The sequence below is a fragment of the Pogona vitticeps genome, chromosome 11, assembly GCF_051106095.1.
Source record: "Pogona vitticeps strain Pit_001003342236 chromosome 11, PviZW2.1, whole genome shotgun sequence".
Classification (NCBI taxonomy): domain Eukaryota; kingdom Metazoa; phylum Chordata; class Lepidosauria; order Squamata; family Agamidae; genus Pogona; species Pogona vitticeps.
Window position 1 is genome coordinate 2,378,256 of NC_135793.1, and position 15,301 is coordinate 2,393,556.

Below are 15,301 nucleotides of genomic sequence, written 5' to 3' on the forward strand. Positions count from 1 at the left end.
AACCAATAGGACAGCAATGCCCTAGGTGTTCAGATTTATGGTTATAACTCTGTCCTACGCTGCATCGCAGAGGCATGAGTGTGTGATCTCTAGCAGTGCTGGTTTTTGCTTTACTCTGCTACATCCCAAACTACTTGTTCTCTGCTTTCTCCCTGATCTTGCAATGCTGCATACTTCTTGGAAATACCCTCTTAATGTTGCCCACTGGAAATATTCTTCTTTCTCTATTATTGCAGTGCTGCAGACAGTAGGCAGCTTAGGGATGTAGCATAGGTCCCAAGATACACTCTGCCTGCCATCTAACATCTCACTCCCCTCACTATTTGCCTTTTGAAGTGACCACCCTTGGTATTCGCGAAGGCTTTCACGGCCGGGATCTAATGGTTGTTGAGGGTTTTTCGGGCTTCTTGGCCGTGTTCTGAAAGTGGTTCTTCCTAACGTTTCGCCAGTCTCTGTGGCCGGCATCTTCAGAGGACAGCAAACTGTGCTCTGAAGACAGTTTGCTGTCCTCTGAAGATGCCGGCCACAGAGACTGGCGAAACGTTAGGAAGAACCACTTTCAGAACACGGCCAAGAAGCCCGAAAAACCCACAACAACCATGATCACCCTTTCTTTTCTTTTATAATTTGGTATTTTATCAAATTACATAGTTTGCTTATTTTGATCTGGATGCCAGCTAAGCTCTGAAAGGTGTTTCTAAAGCTACAGCAGCAATTCCTTGCTCTCAAAGAATCTAGAGCTCTGCAGTACAGTGATATCTTGGGGGCAGCTAGCTATTTCTAGTAGAATTTTCAGTTCTCAGGATTCCTTGGAGGAAGGTACAGTGACAGGTACAGTGATATAAAGTCTGTGTGTGCTTGTTGAGTTGGTTGCTATACTCTTCCACCATTTGCACTTTCAAAAGTCTGTTAATTTAGCCTTAAGGTCATACTGATGAATGACTAAACTAGAAGTGTCTTGGAGTTCTCAGAAGATATTCTCTAGAAAAAATGTGGAGATTTTTCTTTGGCTCATATCTTTAGAAAACAGCCTTATACTTTTTCATTTCCCCTTAGAATTCACCACTATTTTTATGTAGTGATTGTTATTTCCCACCCACCCCTAGCCCCACCAAGGCAGGAGAATGTGGCTATCACTCTCTCCTTGGTCATATTTTCCAATTAACCTTTTTTTGGAATGTGTGAATAGAGCACTAAGGGGATAGGTCCTGGGGAGAATAGATTGATTTTTTTGGTGAGGGACAGAGGCAGGCATTAGCCATAGTGCATTGGTCTCAGGGAATGGAAAACCTACATTTCGGGAGTTGAGTATTCTGGTGATCTCATCCGTGTTCCTTCCTTGAGACGTCGGCAGAAGTCCTCATCAATTTGCACACCTGGGTATGGAGAAGCTCCTGTAGGCACAAACATACATGCATAATGAATGTCACATGAAATGGCTTTAACATTTTTTTGCCTCTCCTGGAGAAATGAAATGAATATAAGCAGCACAGCTTTACAAGTTTACATTCTGGCTAGGGAAGGTTGTTTTGCAAACAGTGTCTAATGCTGGCTCTAGCTCTTATGAGGTGTCCTGAAAACTTTGGTTCCTGCCTCTGACAGACCCCCTTTGTTATCTGAACATGGACTGCCTTTTGACTCTGTTTTGGGATCACCCTTTCCTGACTTAACTTCCTCACTGGGAGGTCTCTGGTGGCTCCAAACTTTGGAGCCAATTTGTAGAGGGCCCTTGCCTGAGTGGCTGCTGATGACCTGGACTCAACCAGCTTAAATTCTGATCTGTCTGAGCAATCCCCTTGGAGTCCACCAGGTCATAAACAGGACACTGCTTTCCATCTGGGTTGGCCAGGTTCCAGTAGAATTTACACAAATAATAGCCCCAGTTGGTGTGCAGTCTAAAAACCACAGTGTTCAATGATGTGCATTATTTTATATCTAATCTGATGTCAAGATATTAAGTATGCATGCATGCAAGTCCTAGATATTTTCATATGAGGAGCCATTTCACTCAGAACAGCCTTATTCCTTGAGCAATGTAGCTTTATGTTCAGTCCAACAATGTAGTGAAATTTTTATTCATGCCTCCCTGCCCTTCCTATATTATTTTTTATTTTAGCTTAATGCATCCTGGTTGATTTTGTTTATGATTTTATTTTTGAATAGCACCTGGAAAATGTTAGGGACTTCAGCAAGAATGAAATAGTTAGCACTGTACTTGTATATGTGAGAACTTCCACTTTTAATAAGGCTACAAAATATTGTTCTCTCTCATACTAAACTGAAAAGGTTTTAATGGTGTTTGCTGCTCTTAAATATGCAAATTTATTTTAACAAACATTTTTAGCAGTTTGCATTTACTTTAATGTAGATCTAAAAAGTTTACTTTTAGATGGTGCTTGCATAATTTTTTCAAAATAGAATTCTAATGTTTTAAGTTGCAAAGCACCCTGTGAAGACCAGGCCCTGAAAGGCAGCTAAAATATTTGAAACAAATAAGTAAACACACCTAGCACTTGAGAATCTTTAAGCCAGTTGCCATCAGCACATCCTGTCACAGAGAATGCCAGGCAGTTTGTGTCATAGGGCAAAGCAACAATCAAAGCATAAAGATGTAGAAAGGAGTGGAAACAAGGCAGATATTTCTTTGCCACAACTAAGTCAAACAGCTCCAGCTCTCCAAAATGCCCCCTCAGAAGAAAAAAAAATCATGGCAAGACAGATACAAAGTCTACTTTCACGATGTACCAATGTGCTAAACAAGGCAGCAAAATGGACTGGGGAGAAAAGGTATCAGAAGACGACGCTGAGGCACCACAGCCTTGTCCTTCATTCTTTTTAGAAGCCTCATGGGACCCTCACCTCCACTAAGGATGACTGAACTAATATGACAAGGAAAATAAAAGGCACACAAATGAATCATTCTGACTAGCACAACTGTCAGGACAAAGTAAAGCCTGCCATGGAACTGAGCAGCTCTCTAATAGACCATGGTTTCCACTTCAGAACAGCAAAAGTGTTTGAATGGAGTGGCCCTCTTTTCAACTCTGCTTCACTGTTTCTCATATCTCCTGTCTTCTTTGACTGTATGCCCACAGAATAGCAGGCATGAGCCCAGAGCTGGAAAGTGCCTGTTCCCCCCCCCCCCAAGGACTCCTTGAATCTTGAGGGATAATTTTGCATGGACACATAATTAGGATTTAACACAGGGGGAGGGGTTTAATAGAATCTGAATTTTACTCCTGCTTTTGAGGAATCCCTATCCACTTTACATCACATCACGTTCCTGTTTTGTTTGTGCACTGGTGGTATCCCAGCTTTCACTGCAGGCTTTGGAACAAAACAAGCAGTACAGGAACAAGGAGGAATGAATGGGAGCATAACTATTCCCACTAGAATAGACTTGTTAAATGGCAAGCCAACATCTATATGATTCCCACTGGTTCAGTGGGTCTAATTTACTTGGGATTATAAATGAGGTTTAAGCCAATATGTCCTCAGTGATAAGTACTCCTTCCCACTTTCTTCTGTTTGCTGAAAACCTACCCCCTTCCCCAGATGTGCACCTTTATCAGCTTCACTGTGGTTCACCATTAACCTGCACGTTGCATACTTATTGGCAAACCGAATTCCTATCCTGTCCACCAGGATTTGAAATTGCTAGTTCAGCAGCAGCCTGTTAACCTAGTTTGGCAGATAATATACTAAACCACAAATGAATCCCACAAGGCACAGGCAGAAGAGAACAATTTGGTCCGAAAGATACAAGTTTGCTGAAATTTGCAAACAACTAGTCCTTGGTTATAAGTGACTAGTGGCCTTCTGCCAAGCTCTGCTTTTGTTTTAAAAACCCCTGGTGTTATAGTATCAACTATTAACTTATTTCCACAAATCCATTCCACTGCTCTTGCAAATTAGATGTCAAGAAGGGCTGCCGTTCTATTTGGCACTGTGTTGGCAATTTCAAAATGCAGCAGGCTTAACCTGACAATTCAAAATTTCAGTAGCCATTTTCTATGCAAGAAAGATAATCACTGACAAAATCAAAACAAGGAGATGTCGTCAGTCTATTCACAGGAAGCTGCAACCCGCCAAGAAATGAATGGGAGTGGGTTTAATAACTGGTATGTTAGGGAACTGAGACTCCATAAAATGTCATGTTTTTCACTAGCTGCAATATTTTCTTTTGTAAAGGCAGTGGACTGTTGGAGCTATAAAAGTGGTAATTGTAGGATGGAGCCCAAACATACCCCACAACAAAGACAAACAAGACCTCATGTTCTGGTTCCTAATGATCTATAAAACATTTTATGTAAGTGGTGTCCCTTGATGACACAGCTCCTCAATTAAATATTTGTGAGTGAGAGCTGTAAACCGGAGGGTGCCAAACCAAGGACATTCCTGGATGATCTTTACTGATATGTCTCTTCTGAAGAACAATATTCTTTTTGAAATTGTGCCACTTAACCAGAAATTGTATGCAAGAAGTTGTGCAAGGACCAGAATGTGTTGTGGTCCTGCACATTCTTCTGCTTAAAGAACAATCCATTGTTTCTGTTAAAGAGTTTGTTTTGGAAAGGGAAACCTGCTGAAATGAAAACTATTCCTGCCACTTTAACAGTCTACTGGGAATAAGAATGTTTGCACTGATTTTTTCAAATTTTGACAGTTAACTACTGCATGCCCAAATATATTTCTGACGCCAGTATAAATTTCCTTTCCTAATTAATTCAACTCATTCACCTCCAGGCTGTTCTGCTGGTTCCCTGGTTCCCTGTTAAGTGGCCAAGTCACTTGGATGTGATGTACTCTGGCTGCATCACTCAGATGGCATCTCTAGAGAAGGAGACAGGTTTCTGTTTTTGTGCTCTGTGGTTTGTCAGACTCTGCCTTCAGGGGAATATTTTTGACATCATGTTTGCTGCAGGGTTCTTGAAGCAGAGGACTTAGGCATGTTCTTGTTTAAGGCTACAAAACACTTCCTTCAAAGTCGCCCTTTCTCCAAAATCACTTTGCAAATGAATCCCTCTGTTTACCTCTCAGTGATCACCAAATAAAAGCGAACTCAATGACAACTGGCAGAGTTGCAGATACCTCCCAGTAGGATGAACAAGCATTCTGGTACAGGGTGGTACAGCCACTGTTTAAATCTCACAAAAACCCGATAAGACTTGATGTGAGTCAAATGAGACTTGATTGCACGCAACAAGATACTGTATCCTGGAAGCATATCAAAGATATAATCCTTGCATGCATAATAGCACAGTAGCCATTATTATTGTTGGCCTGTGGAACTCCATGCCTCAGGATGTGGTGATGGCACAGCTCTGTGAGACAAGTTGCTGATAAACAGTGACCATAATTTTTAATCTATAAGCTATCAGGAAAAATTTTCTCTTTTCCTTTTTGTATCACATTTGATGAAGAATTTGAATAAAGAGCCCAACTAATGCAAATAAATATATCTGAAATATATCTGTTAGAGCTTTAGGATTACACAATAGTTTTGTTTTTATTCTCTCCCCTTCTTCTTCATATGTGCCATGTGATAGATTCTTTCTCATGGATTGACATGACTACTTGCAACTGTAGTTTCAAGATGGGTGATTCCAAAAGGTCTTTGTAAACTGTCTGTGTTAGTTTGCTCCCAATTGTGCTGTCACATTCTGCTAGTGAAGAAAGAACTTTTTTCTTTTCTTTTACAAAATAGGGGGAAAAATCACGACCTAGAAGGCTGTGCTAATGAGCACTGCACACAGCCACAAACAATGGAGGAATATTTCCATCCCAAACATTTCATGGCTTGCCCGAATTATCCTTTCTCCTCCTTCTACCTGTGCACTGCCAAAAGAATATGTAAGATTTGGCACAGATCTTTTTGTTTCCATGACAGGGTTTTAGCCAACATGTGGTCTTCTGAGTGTTTCATTTTTCAGAGGGTCAGCAAATTGGGAGAACTGTTCTAGGAAAAAGGAAGGGACACTCTACAAACATGAGCATCTTGGGCAGAAGTCTCCATCGTTGAGAGAATTCTTCTATTACTAGTGGTAGACCAAGAAGCCATCAGCAATGGGACTGAGGGCAAGCACCCTTGTGATCTTTGAGCTGAACATACTCAGCCTCTAGGAAACAAGAGTCTGACACAATGATTTTCTGCACTGTCAAAACAGCTTTAATCCATAGAAGCCATGGTTAGGGTTTTCCACAAAGTCTCTTGGTTTCAGCTGCTAAAAATGTCAACTCCAGCTTTAAAAACACGCACGATAGGCCAAAATGTCAATCAGCCACATCAGTGTCTGTCTGAAAGCAGCCTTCTGGCTTAAGCAGCGTCCTGCCTGATTTACGTTTACTAGAAATGTGCAGTCAGGTCTCAAAAGCACTTTTCTGACTTAATCCAGCACAGGGAATAGCTGAGCTACATTTTGAGTACTCACAGGCTACCCCATGAAGCTGTCCCAGATCAGATCAGACCCCACATGCAATCTTACCTAAAGAAAATATCTCCCACAGCAATACACCGAAAGACCAAACATCACTCTGGGTTGTGTAGATTTTGTCAAAAATAGCTTCTGGAGCCATCCATTTAAGTGGAAGCCTAGCCTATGACATGAAGAAAGGAAGAGATCATGGATGGTAGCAATACTTATATATATTGTACATATATATATGTACGAGATACATTGGGATACATACTTTTTCATCCAACATTGGTTAAATTAGCTCAATAAAGTAATTCTGTTTGCCAGATCTGAGCAGGGCTGTTAATGATATGACCTTTTGGGGGTCATTGATTCATTGGGTCAGCAAAAGTTAGAAGTGACTTGAGAGCAGAAACACATGCACACATGCACGAATACACCAGTAGATAATTAACAGCCTCTAAGTGAAGTCATATATATCACACGGTAATTTAAATCCTCTCACTCACATCTCCTTTCCTCACATAGTCAGGATCTTTGTAAATATCTCTAGCCAATCCAAAATCACAGATCTTCACCACGTTGTTTTCAGAAAGTAGAATGTTCCTGGCTGCCAAATCTCTATGAATGCACTGGAGAAATGAGGGTAAAAGACAAATGGAATCAGAAAGTATTGTTCAATTATTTTGAACTGTGAAGCTGCAACATGATTAGTCAGACATGATCAGTCCCTGTGCAAGCTAGGTGGTAAGGTCAATGTGTATTTGTAATGATTAATCTGTTTTCCCTTTCACATGGGGACTTGCTTTTAGGAACCTGGCTTTAAAACCTATGTTTTCCTCGTAATTACCACTTACAAAACAAAGTATGTAAGATACGTAGGTGAGGAAATCGTATGCTATGACAAACAGATGTTTTTCACTGCTTGAGGGAACACCTCTTCTAAAAATATGCTAAGTGTATTTGACTCTCACCCTTCACGGATTGCTGCCTTGTCATGGCAAGGGGGCTTAAGTAATTCAGAGAAGCTATGGGCTATGCCATGGAGGGATATGCAAGACAGACAGGTCATAGTGGAGAGTTCTGACTAAACGCGATCCACATGGAGCAGGAACTGGCAAGCCACTCCAGTATTTTTGCCAAGAAAACTCCATGAACAGAAACAAAAGGCCAAAAGATACGATGCTGGGAGATGAGTCCCTCAGGTCGGAAGGCATCCAACATGCTGCTGAGGAAGAGCAGAGGACAAGTACAAGTAGCTCCAGAGCTAATGAAATGGTTGGGCCAAAGCTGAAAGGACGCTTAGCTGCGGACGTGCCTAGAAGTGAAAGGAAAATCCGATGCTGCCAAAAAAAAAAAAAAAACCCTGCATAGAAACCTGGAATATAAGATCCATGAACCTTGGTAAGCTGGATGTGGTGAAACAGGAGATGACAAAAACCAATATTGACATCATGGGCATCAGTGAACTAAAAAGGACGGGTATGGGCCAATTCAATTCAGACGATTATCATATCTACTAGTGTGGGTAAGAATCCCATAGAAGAAATGGAGTAGCCCTCGTAGTCAACAAAAGATTGAAAAAAGCTGTACTGGGATACAATCTCAAAAATGAGAGAATGATTTCAATATGAATCCAAGGCAGACTTTTCAACATCGCATTAATCCAAGTTTATGCACCAACCACCAATGCTGAAGAGGCTGAAATTCTATGAAGACTTACAACACCTTCTAGAACTGACACCAAAGAAAGATGTTCTTGTCATTATAGGGGACTGGAATGCTTAAAGTAGGGAGCCAAGAGATAAAAAGAGCAACAGGTAAGTTTGGCCTTGAAGTTCAAAACGAAGCAGGGCAAAGGCTAATAGAATTTTGTCAAGAGGGCAAGCTGGTCATCACGAACACTCTTTTCCAACAACACAAAAGGCGATTCTACACATGGACATCACCAGATGAGCAATACCAAAATCAGATTGATTATGTTCTCTGCAGCCAAAGATGGAGAAGCTCTATGCAGTCAGCAAAAACAAATCTGGAGCTGATTGTGGCTCCGATCATCAGCTTCTTATAGCAAAACTCAAGCTTAAACTGAAGAAAGTAGGAAAAACCACTAGGCTAGTCAGGTATAATCTAAACCAAATCCCTTATAAATACACATTGGAAGTGAAGAACAGATTTAAGGAACTAGATTTGATGGACAGAGTGCCTGAAGAACTATGGATGGAGGTTCGTAACATTGTACAGGAGGCAGCAACAAGAATCATCCCAAAGAAAATGCAAGAAAGCAAAGTGGTTGTCCAGTGAGACCTTACAAATAGTAGAGAAGGGAAACAAAATGCAAGGGAGATAGGGAAAGTTACAGAAAATTGAATGCTGACTTCCAAAAAATAGCAGGGACAGACAAGAGGGCCTTCTTAAATGAACAGTGCAAAGATATAGAGGAAAATAATAGGAAGGGACAAACCAGAGATCTGTTCAAGAAAATTGGAGATATTAAAGGAAAATTTTGTGCAGAGATGGACATGCTGAAGGACAACAATGGTAGGGACCTCACAGAAGCAGAAGACATGAAGATGAGGTGGCAAGAATACATAGAGGAATTGGAGGACTGCAAAGAGAACAAACCTATCTGTTCTGAAGCAAATCAACCCTGAGTGCTCACTGGAAGGACAGATCCTGAAGCTGAGGCTCCAATACTTTGGCCATCTCATGAGAAGAGAAGACTCCCTGGAAAAGACCCTGGTGTTGGGAAAGTGTGAGGGTAAGAGGAGAAGGGGATGACAGAGGACGAGATGGTTGAACAGTGTCATCGAAGCTGCCAACATGAACTTGACCAAACTCCAGGAGGTAGTGGAAGACAGGTGGGCCTGGTGTGCTCTGGTCCATGGGGTCATGAAGAGTCGGACATGACTTAATGACTAATCAGTAAAATTTGACTCTCAGAGGTCTTACTCATCTCAACTTTGATTTTCTTCTACAAATAATTAGGAATTTATTGCAGAAGCAATAAAGAGTATAGCCAATGTACTAAAGCCCAACTTTTATGTACACCGTTATCCTACTCTGTGTTTTTAACCTGTGTACCTTTAGGGCTAAAAATGCAGACTGAGATAAAAACATACATAAAAGCCTACTCCTAACATCCTAGTGTACCCAGTACCTCTGGAGAACTTTCCATGTTGATTATGAAGCTTTGCACAGAGGTTGTAAATGCAGTCAGAGATTCCTCTGCACAACTAAGATTCCTGATAAAGCAATTTGTAAATCCATTCAGTGGAATGATCGTATGATCATATCTCCAAGGCAGAGCTTCATGCTAAACAATTTTATACATGCCCCCCTCCTCCTTTTACTCCTCAGCACCACTACCACCGCCCTGCAGAGAGCTTGAGCAACACTGATAACATACTTTTCTTGAGGCCAGGAACTCCATGCCTTTTGCCACCTGGAAGCTGTAGCAAATCAAGTCCTCCAAAGTCAAGGGGCGCTTATAGAGATCATCAGCATCTAGGAGAGAGTAGGCTGCTGTTTGAACATTATGATTAGCATACAAGAAAACTGTAGAAACATCCAAGAGATCAGTATCATTCCTGATATGAAGGGCTCTAACAGACCCAAGCACAGCCAGTGTGGTGTTATGTATGATGGTAGTGACTGAGATTTGGAGCATCTGAGTTCTAGGACACATTGATTCATGAAACTCACTGGGTGACCTTGGGATCCTCACTTTCTTTGAGCCAGATGTACCTCACAGAGTTATTCTGAGAATGGAATGAGGAGGAGAGCCATATATACCACCCTCAATCCACTCACATCCCACAATTCATTTATAAGTAACAGGAAGTTCTGCATCCTCAGGATTGACAAGCAGGAGAATATCACAAACCCCAGGGCAAGCTGTTGCTATGATTACATCGATAACCTTGTCCAATAATGGAACTGAAGGCATGGGACATTTGAGTGATTTGATCCACAAAGAATCAAGCAATTTCTCAGTGAGCCCTTAGTTGCTTTTGCTTCTTCCTTCACCAGTATCTTTATTAATAACATTTTTGAGTTACATTTTGTTTAATTCATAGATAGATGGAGAGAGCGAGCGAGTGAGACAGGGGGGGATGGAAAACACAGGATCAAGGACATTTCCACCTTCTCAAAGGGTGCATCCAACCTTCAAACAGGACAGTGGGTTACATAAGGCATCTATGACAATCCCATTCCAGTAATCCCAATGGATAGTGAAATTAAGGTGATCAGACTTGACATCTTTTTTTTAAAAAAAGGCTCCTTTAGTTCATATAATCCTAACATTGTGTGTCGCTCAGAGAAAGTTTATCCAAAATTTCATGGGATGGATTGGGCATTCTCAGTTCTGCAAATCTTTGTTTCTTAAAAAAAAAAAGAAAAGAAAAGAAAAGAAAAGAAAAAAAAGACGCCAAATGGAGGCAAAAGGGTTTTTTCTTTTTCTCCTTATTCGTCTGTTTTATCTTAGTGAAGAAGGACACACAAAAGTGAGAAAAAACATGGCTGATTAATTCCTTATCCAGAACCACCCATAGATATTACAAATTTATGTTTCTGTGTTGTGGCCTACTTTGTTTGAACATTTTTTCAACATCATGTGACTTTCAGACATACAAGGAGTCTCTTTGACGCTTCTCTAGCTTGTCCTTACAACTGAGGAGCTGGAGCACCCGCAATGAAAAGTACAGACACAGTTTGAGACAAGACAAGGGTGGGGGTCCAGAACAGCATAATATCAAAGAAACTGAAAGCAGCCATATTTTTACCTTCCTCTTCCTCTTCTGAATCTGTATAACTCTTGTCTTCAATGAATCCTGAACTAGCAGAGCTCCCAGTGCTGGCCACACTTTCCAAGCGTCTTTTGATCAGTTCTGTTAAATCACTAATGGACTCCTCCAGCCCTTTTCCTGCCAGATCCAAATTTTCCTGGGGCTGGAAAATAAAATCCACAGCAAAGCCCTTTATCTCTGTATCTATGTGTGTAGACACTGGTTCTAGGATACTCTAATATTGGGATGGTGAACGATTTTATTCCAGCTATGAATAACAGCCAACCAGACCCAGATTCCTATTGAAGAATGACATTCTGTTTGAGATTTCCTGCCATCAATTTTGATGAGACATTCTTTGCTCAATAATAATAATAATAATAATAATAATAATAATAATAATAATAATAATAATAATAATAATAATAATAATAATAATAATAATAATAATAATAATAATAATAATAATAAGTACCAAAGGGTGAATAAAAACGTGAATTTTAGGCTGAGAATTACTGTATTATTCCCTTGCATAGGAAACAAGACCTGTCTGTAAATTGTATTTTTCTGGATGTTTGAGGAGCTGTCTTGGAGACCAAGAAAGCATCTTACCTTGCTTGCAATGAAGTCTCCTCGTTTTCCACGTAGGTAATTAGACAGATTTCCATACTTGCAGTATTCTACTATGACCATCAAAGGACCTGCAAAAATCATCAGAGCAAGGTTCATAAAATGATAATACAGAAAGTGAAGCACTGTAGAAATGACTGCAGAACTTCCTTATTGCAGGCATTCTAGAAAATGAGACACAGATAAGAAAATTTTTATTTCTGAGTCAAGAAAAGTCAGAAGAGAGAAATGAATCAATCTTCTGAATTTGTTTGTTTAAGTTATGGATTTCAGTGATAGAGCTCTTCCGGCTGGAGCATTTGTAATGCCATTTATTCTGGCTTCTACACTGATCTTATTGGACTTTCCAATGTCCAAATGATGTATTTGTTATCTCTCTTTGTACCATTTCCCCCCATGAGTTCCTGGAATTTTTTCATCCTTCCAAATCCCTTGGTTTATTTTTGTTTTGATTTGTACTCTAAGGATGCAGTATTTAACACTGTAGCTGCTTTTGTTCCTTTGAAGCAAGAGATTTGAGTAATTAGCAGCATCTTACCTCCTGGCTTGGTGCAAGCTCCTAGCAGGTTGACCACATTGAGATGGTGTCCAATATGGATGAGGATTTTCAGCTCAGACATCAGTGCCTTGCATTCGTTGGTTGTTGCGCACTCTGCTTGAGATAAACAGGACAAAGCCATCTTTACCAAACAGGATGTTGACAAGGGCAAATACAAAATCCTGTTTATACTCAAAAAGGAAGCAAAGCACTGCCACCACATCACTGGAAGGGAAGGTAACAAAGGCCACCCTGGTCCCTTTTGGTATCTGTTGTGTAGGAATCTGCTCATCAGATAAGGAATGACTTCCTGTCTTGACCCTCAAATCATTAGTCCTCAGAGTCTCCTTCCTGTACTAGAGTTGAATTGTACTGCTGAAACTCTTCTTCACATTTCCTCCTAGAGGTCAATAGAGCTAGGAATATTACTTATGGGCAATATCTTTGTGCGGTCCGTTGTACACATTCTGAAATTCTAAAAAAAGACTTATCCGAGGTGGTCTTTGGTCTACAGTTTCTTTCAGCCCCCACCAGCTTGTTTGTTAGTCAGAATGATAGGCTTTAGTGTCTAAATGATCACAAACAATCTTACGCACAGGACTCCCTCAAAATCTTTCAATATTTTTCAATATAGACAGCACATTTGTCAATACTATCATAAAACAGCTGATTTCAGAAGTTAAACAAGGTTGGGCATAGTTAGTCCTTGGACAGAGGACTGGTAGGGAATAAGAATATTCCAAATAAGGCCTGGTAAAGAACCCTGCTTCTAAATTTGAACAACTGCTGCCAGTCAGAGCTGACAATATGGTGCTAGATGGAGCAATGACCCAATCTATACTGAAACAACTTCCTACATTCCTTCCAGTGTGTGTTTTTAGGAAGATCTGTTGTCTCTGTCTGCCAGGGATACTATCTTAGTTATGTTTGCTTAAAAATCTTCAGGAATAGCAAACTGTCATGTGCATTTTTCTATATGAACTTGTCCATGGAAATTGTACTCTGAAATCATGTAGAGTAAGAGATCTGAAAATGCCATGCAACAGAAAGTAGAGAGACCAGTCTAGATAGATCTGGAAGGAGACTTGACATTCATAGAAACACAGAGTTCAGGAGAGGAGGCAGAAGATGCTGCTGGTTGGTAGGTTGTATTATTGAAGTTGAATTTTGGCTCTCCATATGTTTTGGGCTTCAATTCCCAGATGCCTTCACCAGCATGACTGAGACATCAGCTTATAGGAGCTGCAGCCCTACACATTGGGGGAGGGGGAAGATTCCTCACCTTTTGTCTTGGAGAGGAGTTTGAACCATCAAGCAAAAGAAGCACTATGCTTGCCTAGCAGTGAGACTCTGCTCACTGTGGAGAATGAGAAAAGGAATCCAGGCAGTGCCTTTCAGAGTTATATGTCATAACACATATTCACACTTAAAATAAAAATGTAGCTACTCCAAGCAGTTAACCTATGAGATGATACATTTATTCATCAAATGTCTGCAGAGTACCAAGATATAAAGGTTATTAGGAGGCACCATATGGCCCAAGTCCCTTCACTTAAAGGAAATGCTTTCCCTTTGTCTCAGTTACGATATTCCTGGTATCTTTAATTTGCTCCTAGGGCAACACTCCATTCAAGGCCCTCGAAGTATTGGCTTGTCTCAGGGATGGGATCAAAGACTTATATACAATTTCAGGTGATTAGATTTCATTAAGTGTATGATCTGTTTTCTTTCCAACCTGGAGGCCATCACTCCATTGTCACTAAGATTTTGAACAGAAATCAGTGGCTCTGTGGGGAATTCCCACTTTGTTATTCCTGAAGGGTTGAGAGCCACGGTGTAGCTCACTAATGGCTCTCGTTACAGCAAGCTTTTGTTGTCTTAGCCAATAACTTGATAGTAGAGGGCAAAATGACATGCAACAAAAGAGAATGGATTTTGCCCCCAAAAGTAGTACCTTTGTGGCACCTTTATACTGCTCCCCAAACATATGTAGTTCAGCTGAAACTGTGTGGAGACAAGGTCTTCAGGGACAGAATGAGCCTTGCCACTAGGCAGAATAAGGCAGCAAATCAGAATTTGGAAGTAACTACATAGAAGGAATGCAGTTACCTGAAACTAGTTATTTTTTGCACAGTGAGTGGTGTGTTTAGTAGTTACAAATTGGCTGTTGGGTATAATGAGCAACTGAGTAGGCCTACAGCATCTGCAGTTTTAGATATATCTACATAAGTAAAAGTTCCAGAAAGTAATTTTTCTTCTAAAATAAAAGGTGGATGTTCAGGGGAAAGGCCTGGAATCCCCATAAAGATGCCAGTCACAATAAACCAAATAACTGAAAATTTGTGAGCTTTAATTACCTATTCCAAATCAACTCCCTGATGATGGGGCATGATAAGGGGAGAGAGGGATGATAGTGACAAGCTCTGAAGGTTGGGTGCTCAATTGATTCCAGATTTTACTCTGAAATTTATGGGCACTATCCAAGTTTCTGAGCTCTATCCTTAAAAAGTGCTTCAGCACTTCAGATCACTCCTTTGGTGTTTGCATTTAAAGTTAGGTGTAGATTTCTGGTCCGATGACATTAGAGCCACCAAGCTCCACTTAGCAGTGGCCCTCTGTTTCTAATGCTGTGCAGAGTCATACTGTTTTAACCTCTCTGTACACAAACACCCCAAAATACAATGCTCCAGAACTGGTTGGACACCTGGTTCGGGAGGAACTTTCTGAGACTCTCAGAAAAGTGTACCTTTAAGCATTTTAACAGCAACTGTTTTGCACGTTGAAGATTTATCTATGCCAAAAGCAGACGCCTCCACCACTTTCCCAAAAGCACCATGACCCAGAGTTTTACCTAGAGAAGCAAGAGGAAAGAATGAGCCAAACTGTACCAACAACCGTTTGCATCAGACAGGAGCAGGGCTGTGTGT

The 15,301-nt window shown here is 40.7% G+C and overlaps 1 protein-coding gene across 4 annotated transcripts in view; it reads right to left on the reverse strand.

The window, feature by feature from the left end:
• The window catches only part of LOC110074293 (vascular endothelial growth factor receptor kdr-like), a 144,168-nt gene that overhangs the window by 19,791 nt on the left and 109,076 nt on the right, over positions 1–15,301 (reverse strand). For 2 of the 4 annotated variants that reach the window (XM_072981259.2, XM_078380692.1), the window contains exons 18-25: positions 15,121–15,225; positions 12,375–12,491; positions 11,819–11,907; positions 11,204–11,369; positions 9,826–9,923; positions 6,926–7,048; positions 6,486–6,597; positions 1,295–1,394 (exon numbers count right to left, since the gene is read on the reverse strand). In XM_072981259.2, coding sequence (XP_072837360.2) covers positions 1,295–1,394; positions 6,486–6,597; positions 6,926–7,048; positions 9,826–9,923; positions 11,204–11,369; positions 11,819–11,907; positions 12,375–12,491; positions 15,121–15,225 — 910 coding nt within the window. The remainder of the gene's footprint in view (positions 1–1,294; positions 1,395–6,485; positions 6,598–6,925; positions 7,049–9,825; positions 9,924–11,203; positions 11,370–11,818; positions 11,908–12,374; positions 12,492–15,120; positions 15,226–15,301) is intronic. The other 2 variants (XM_072981260.2, XM_072981261.2) reach the window with 2 other exon arrangements.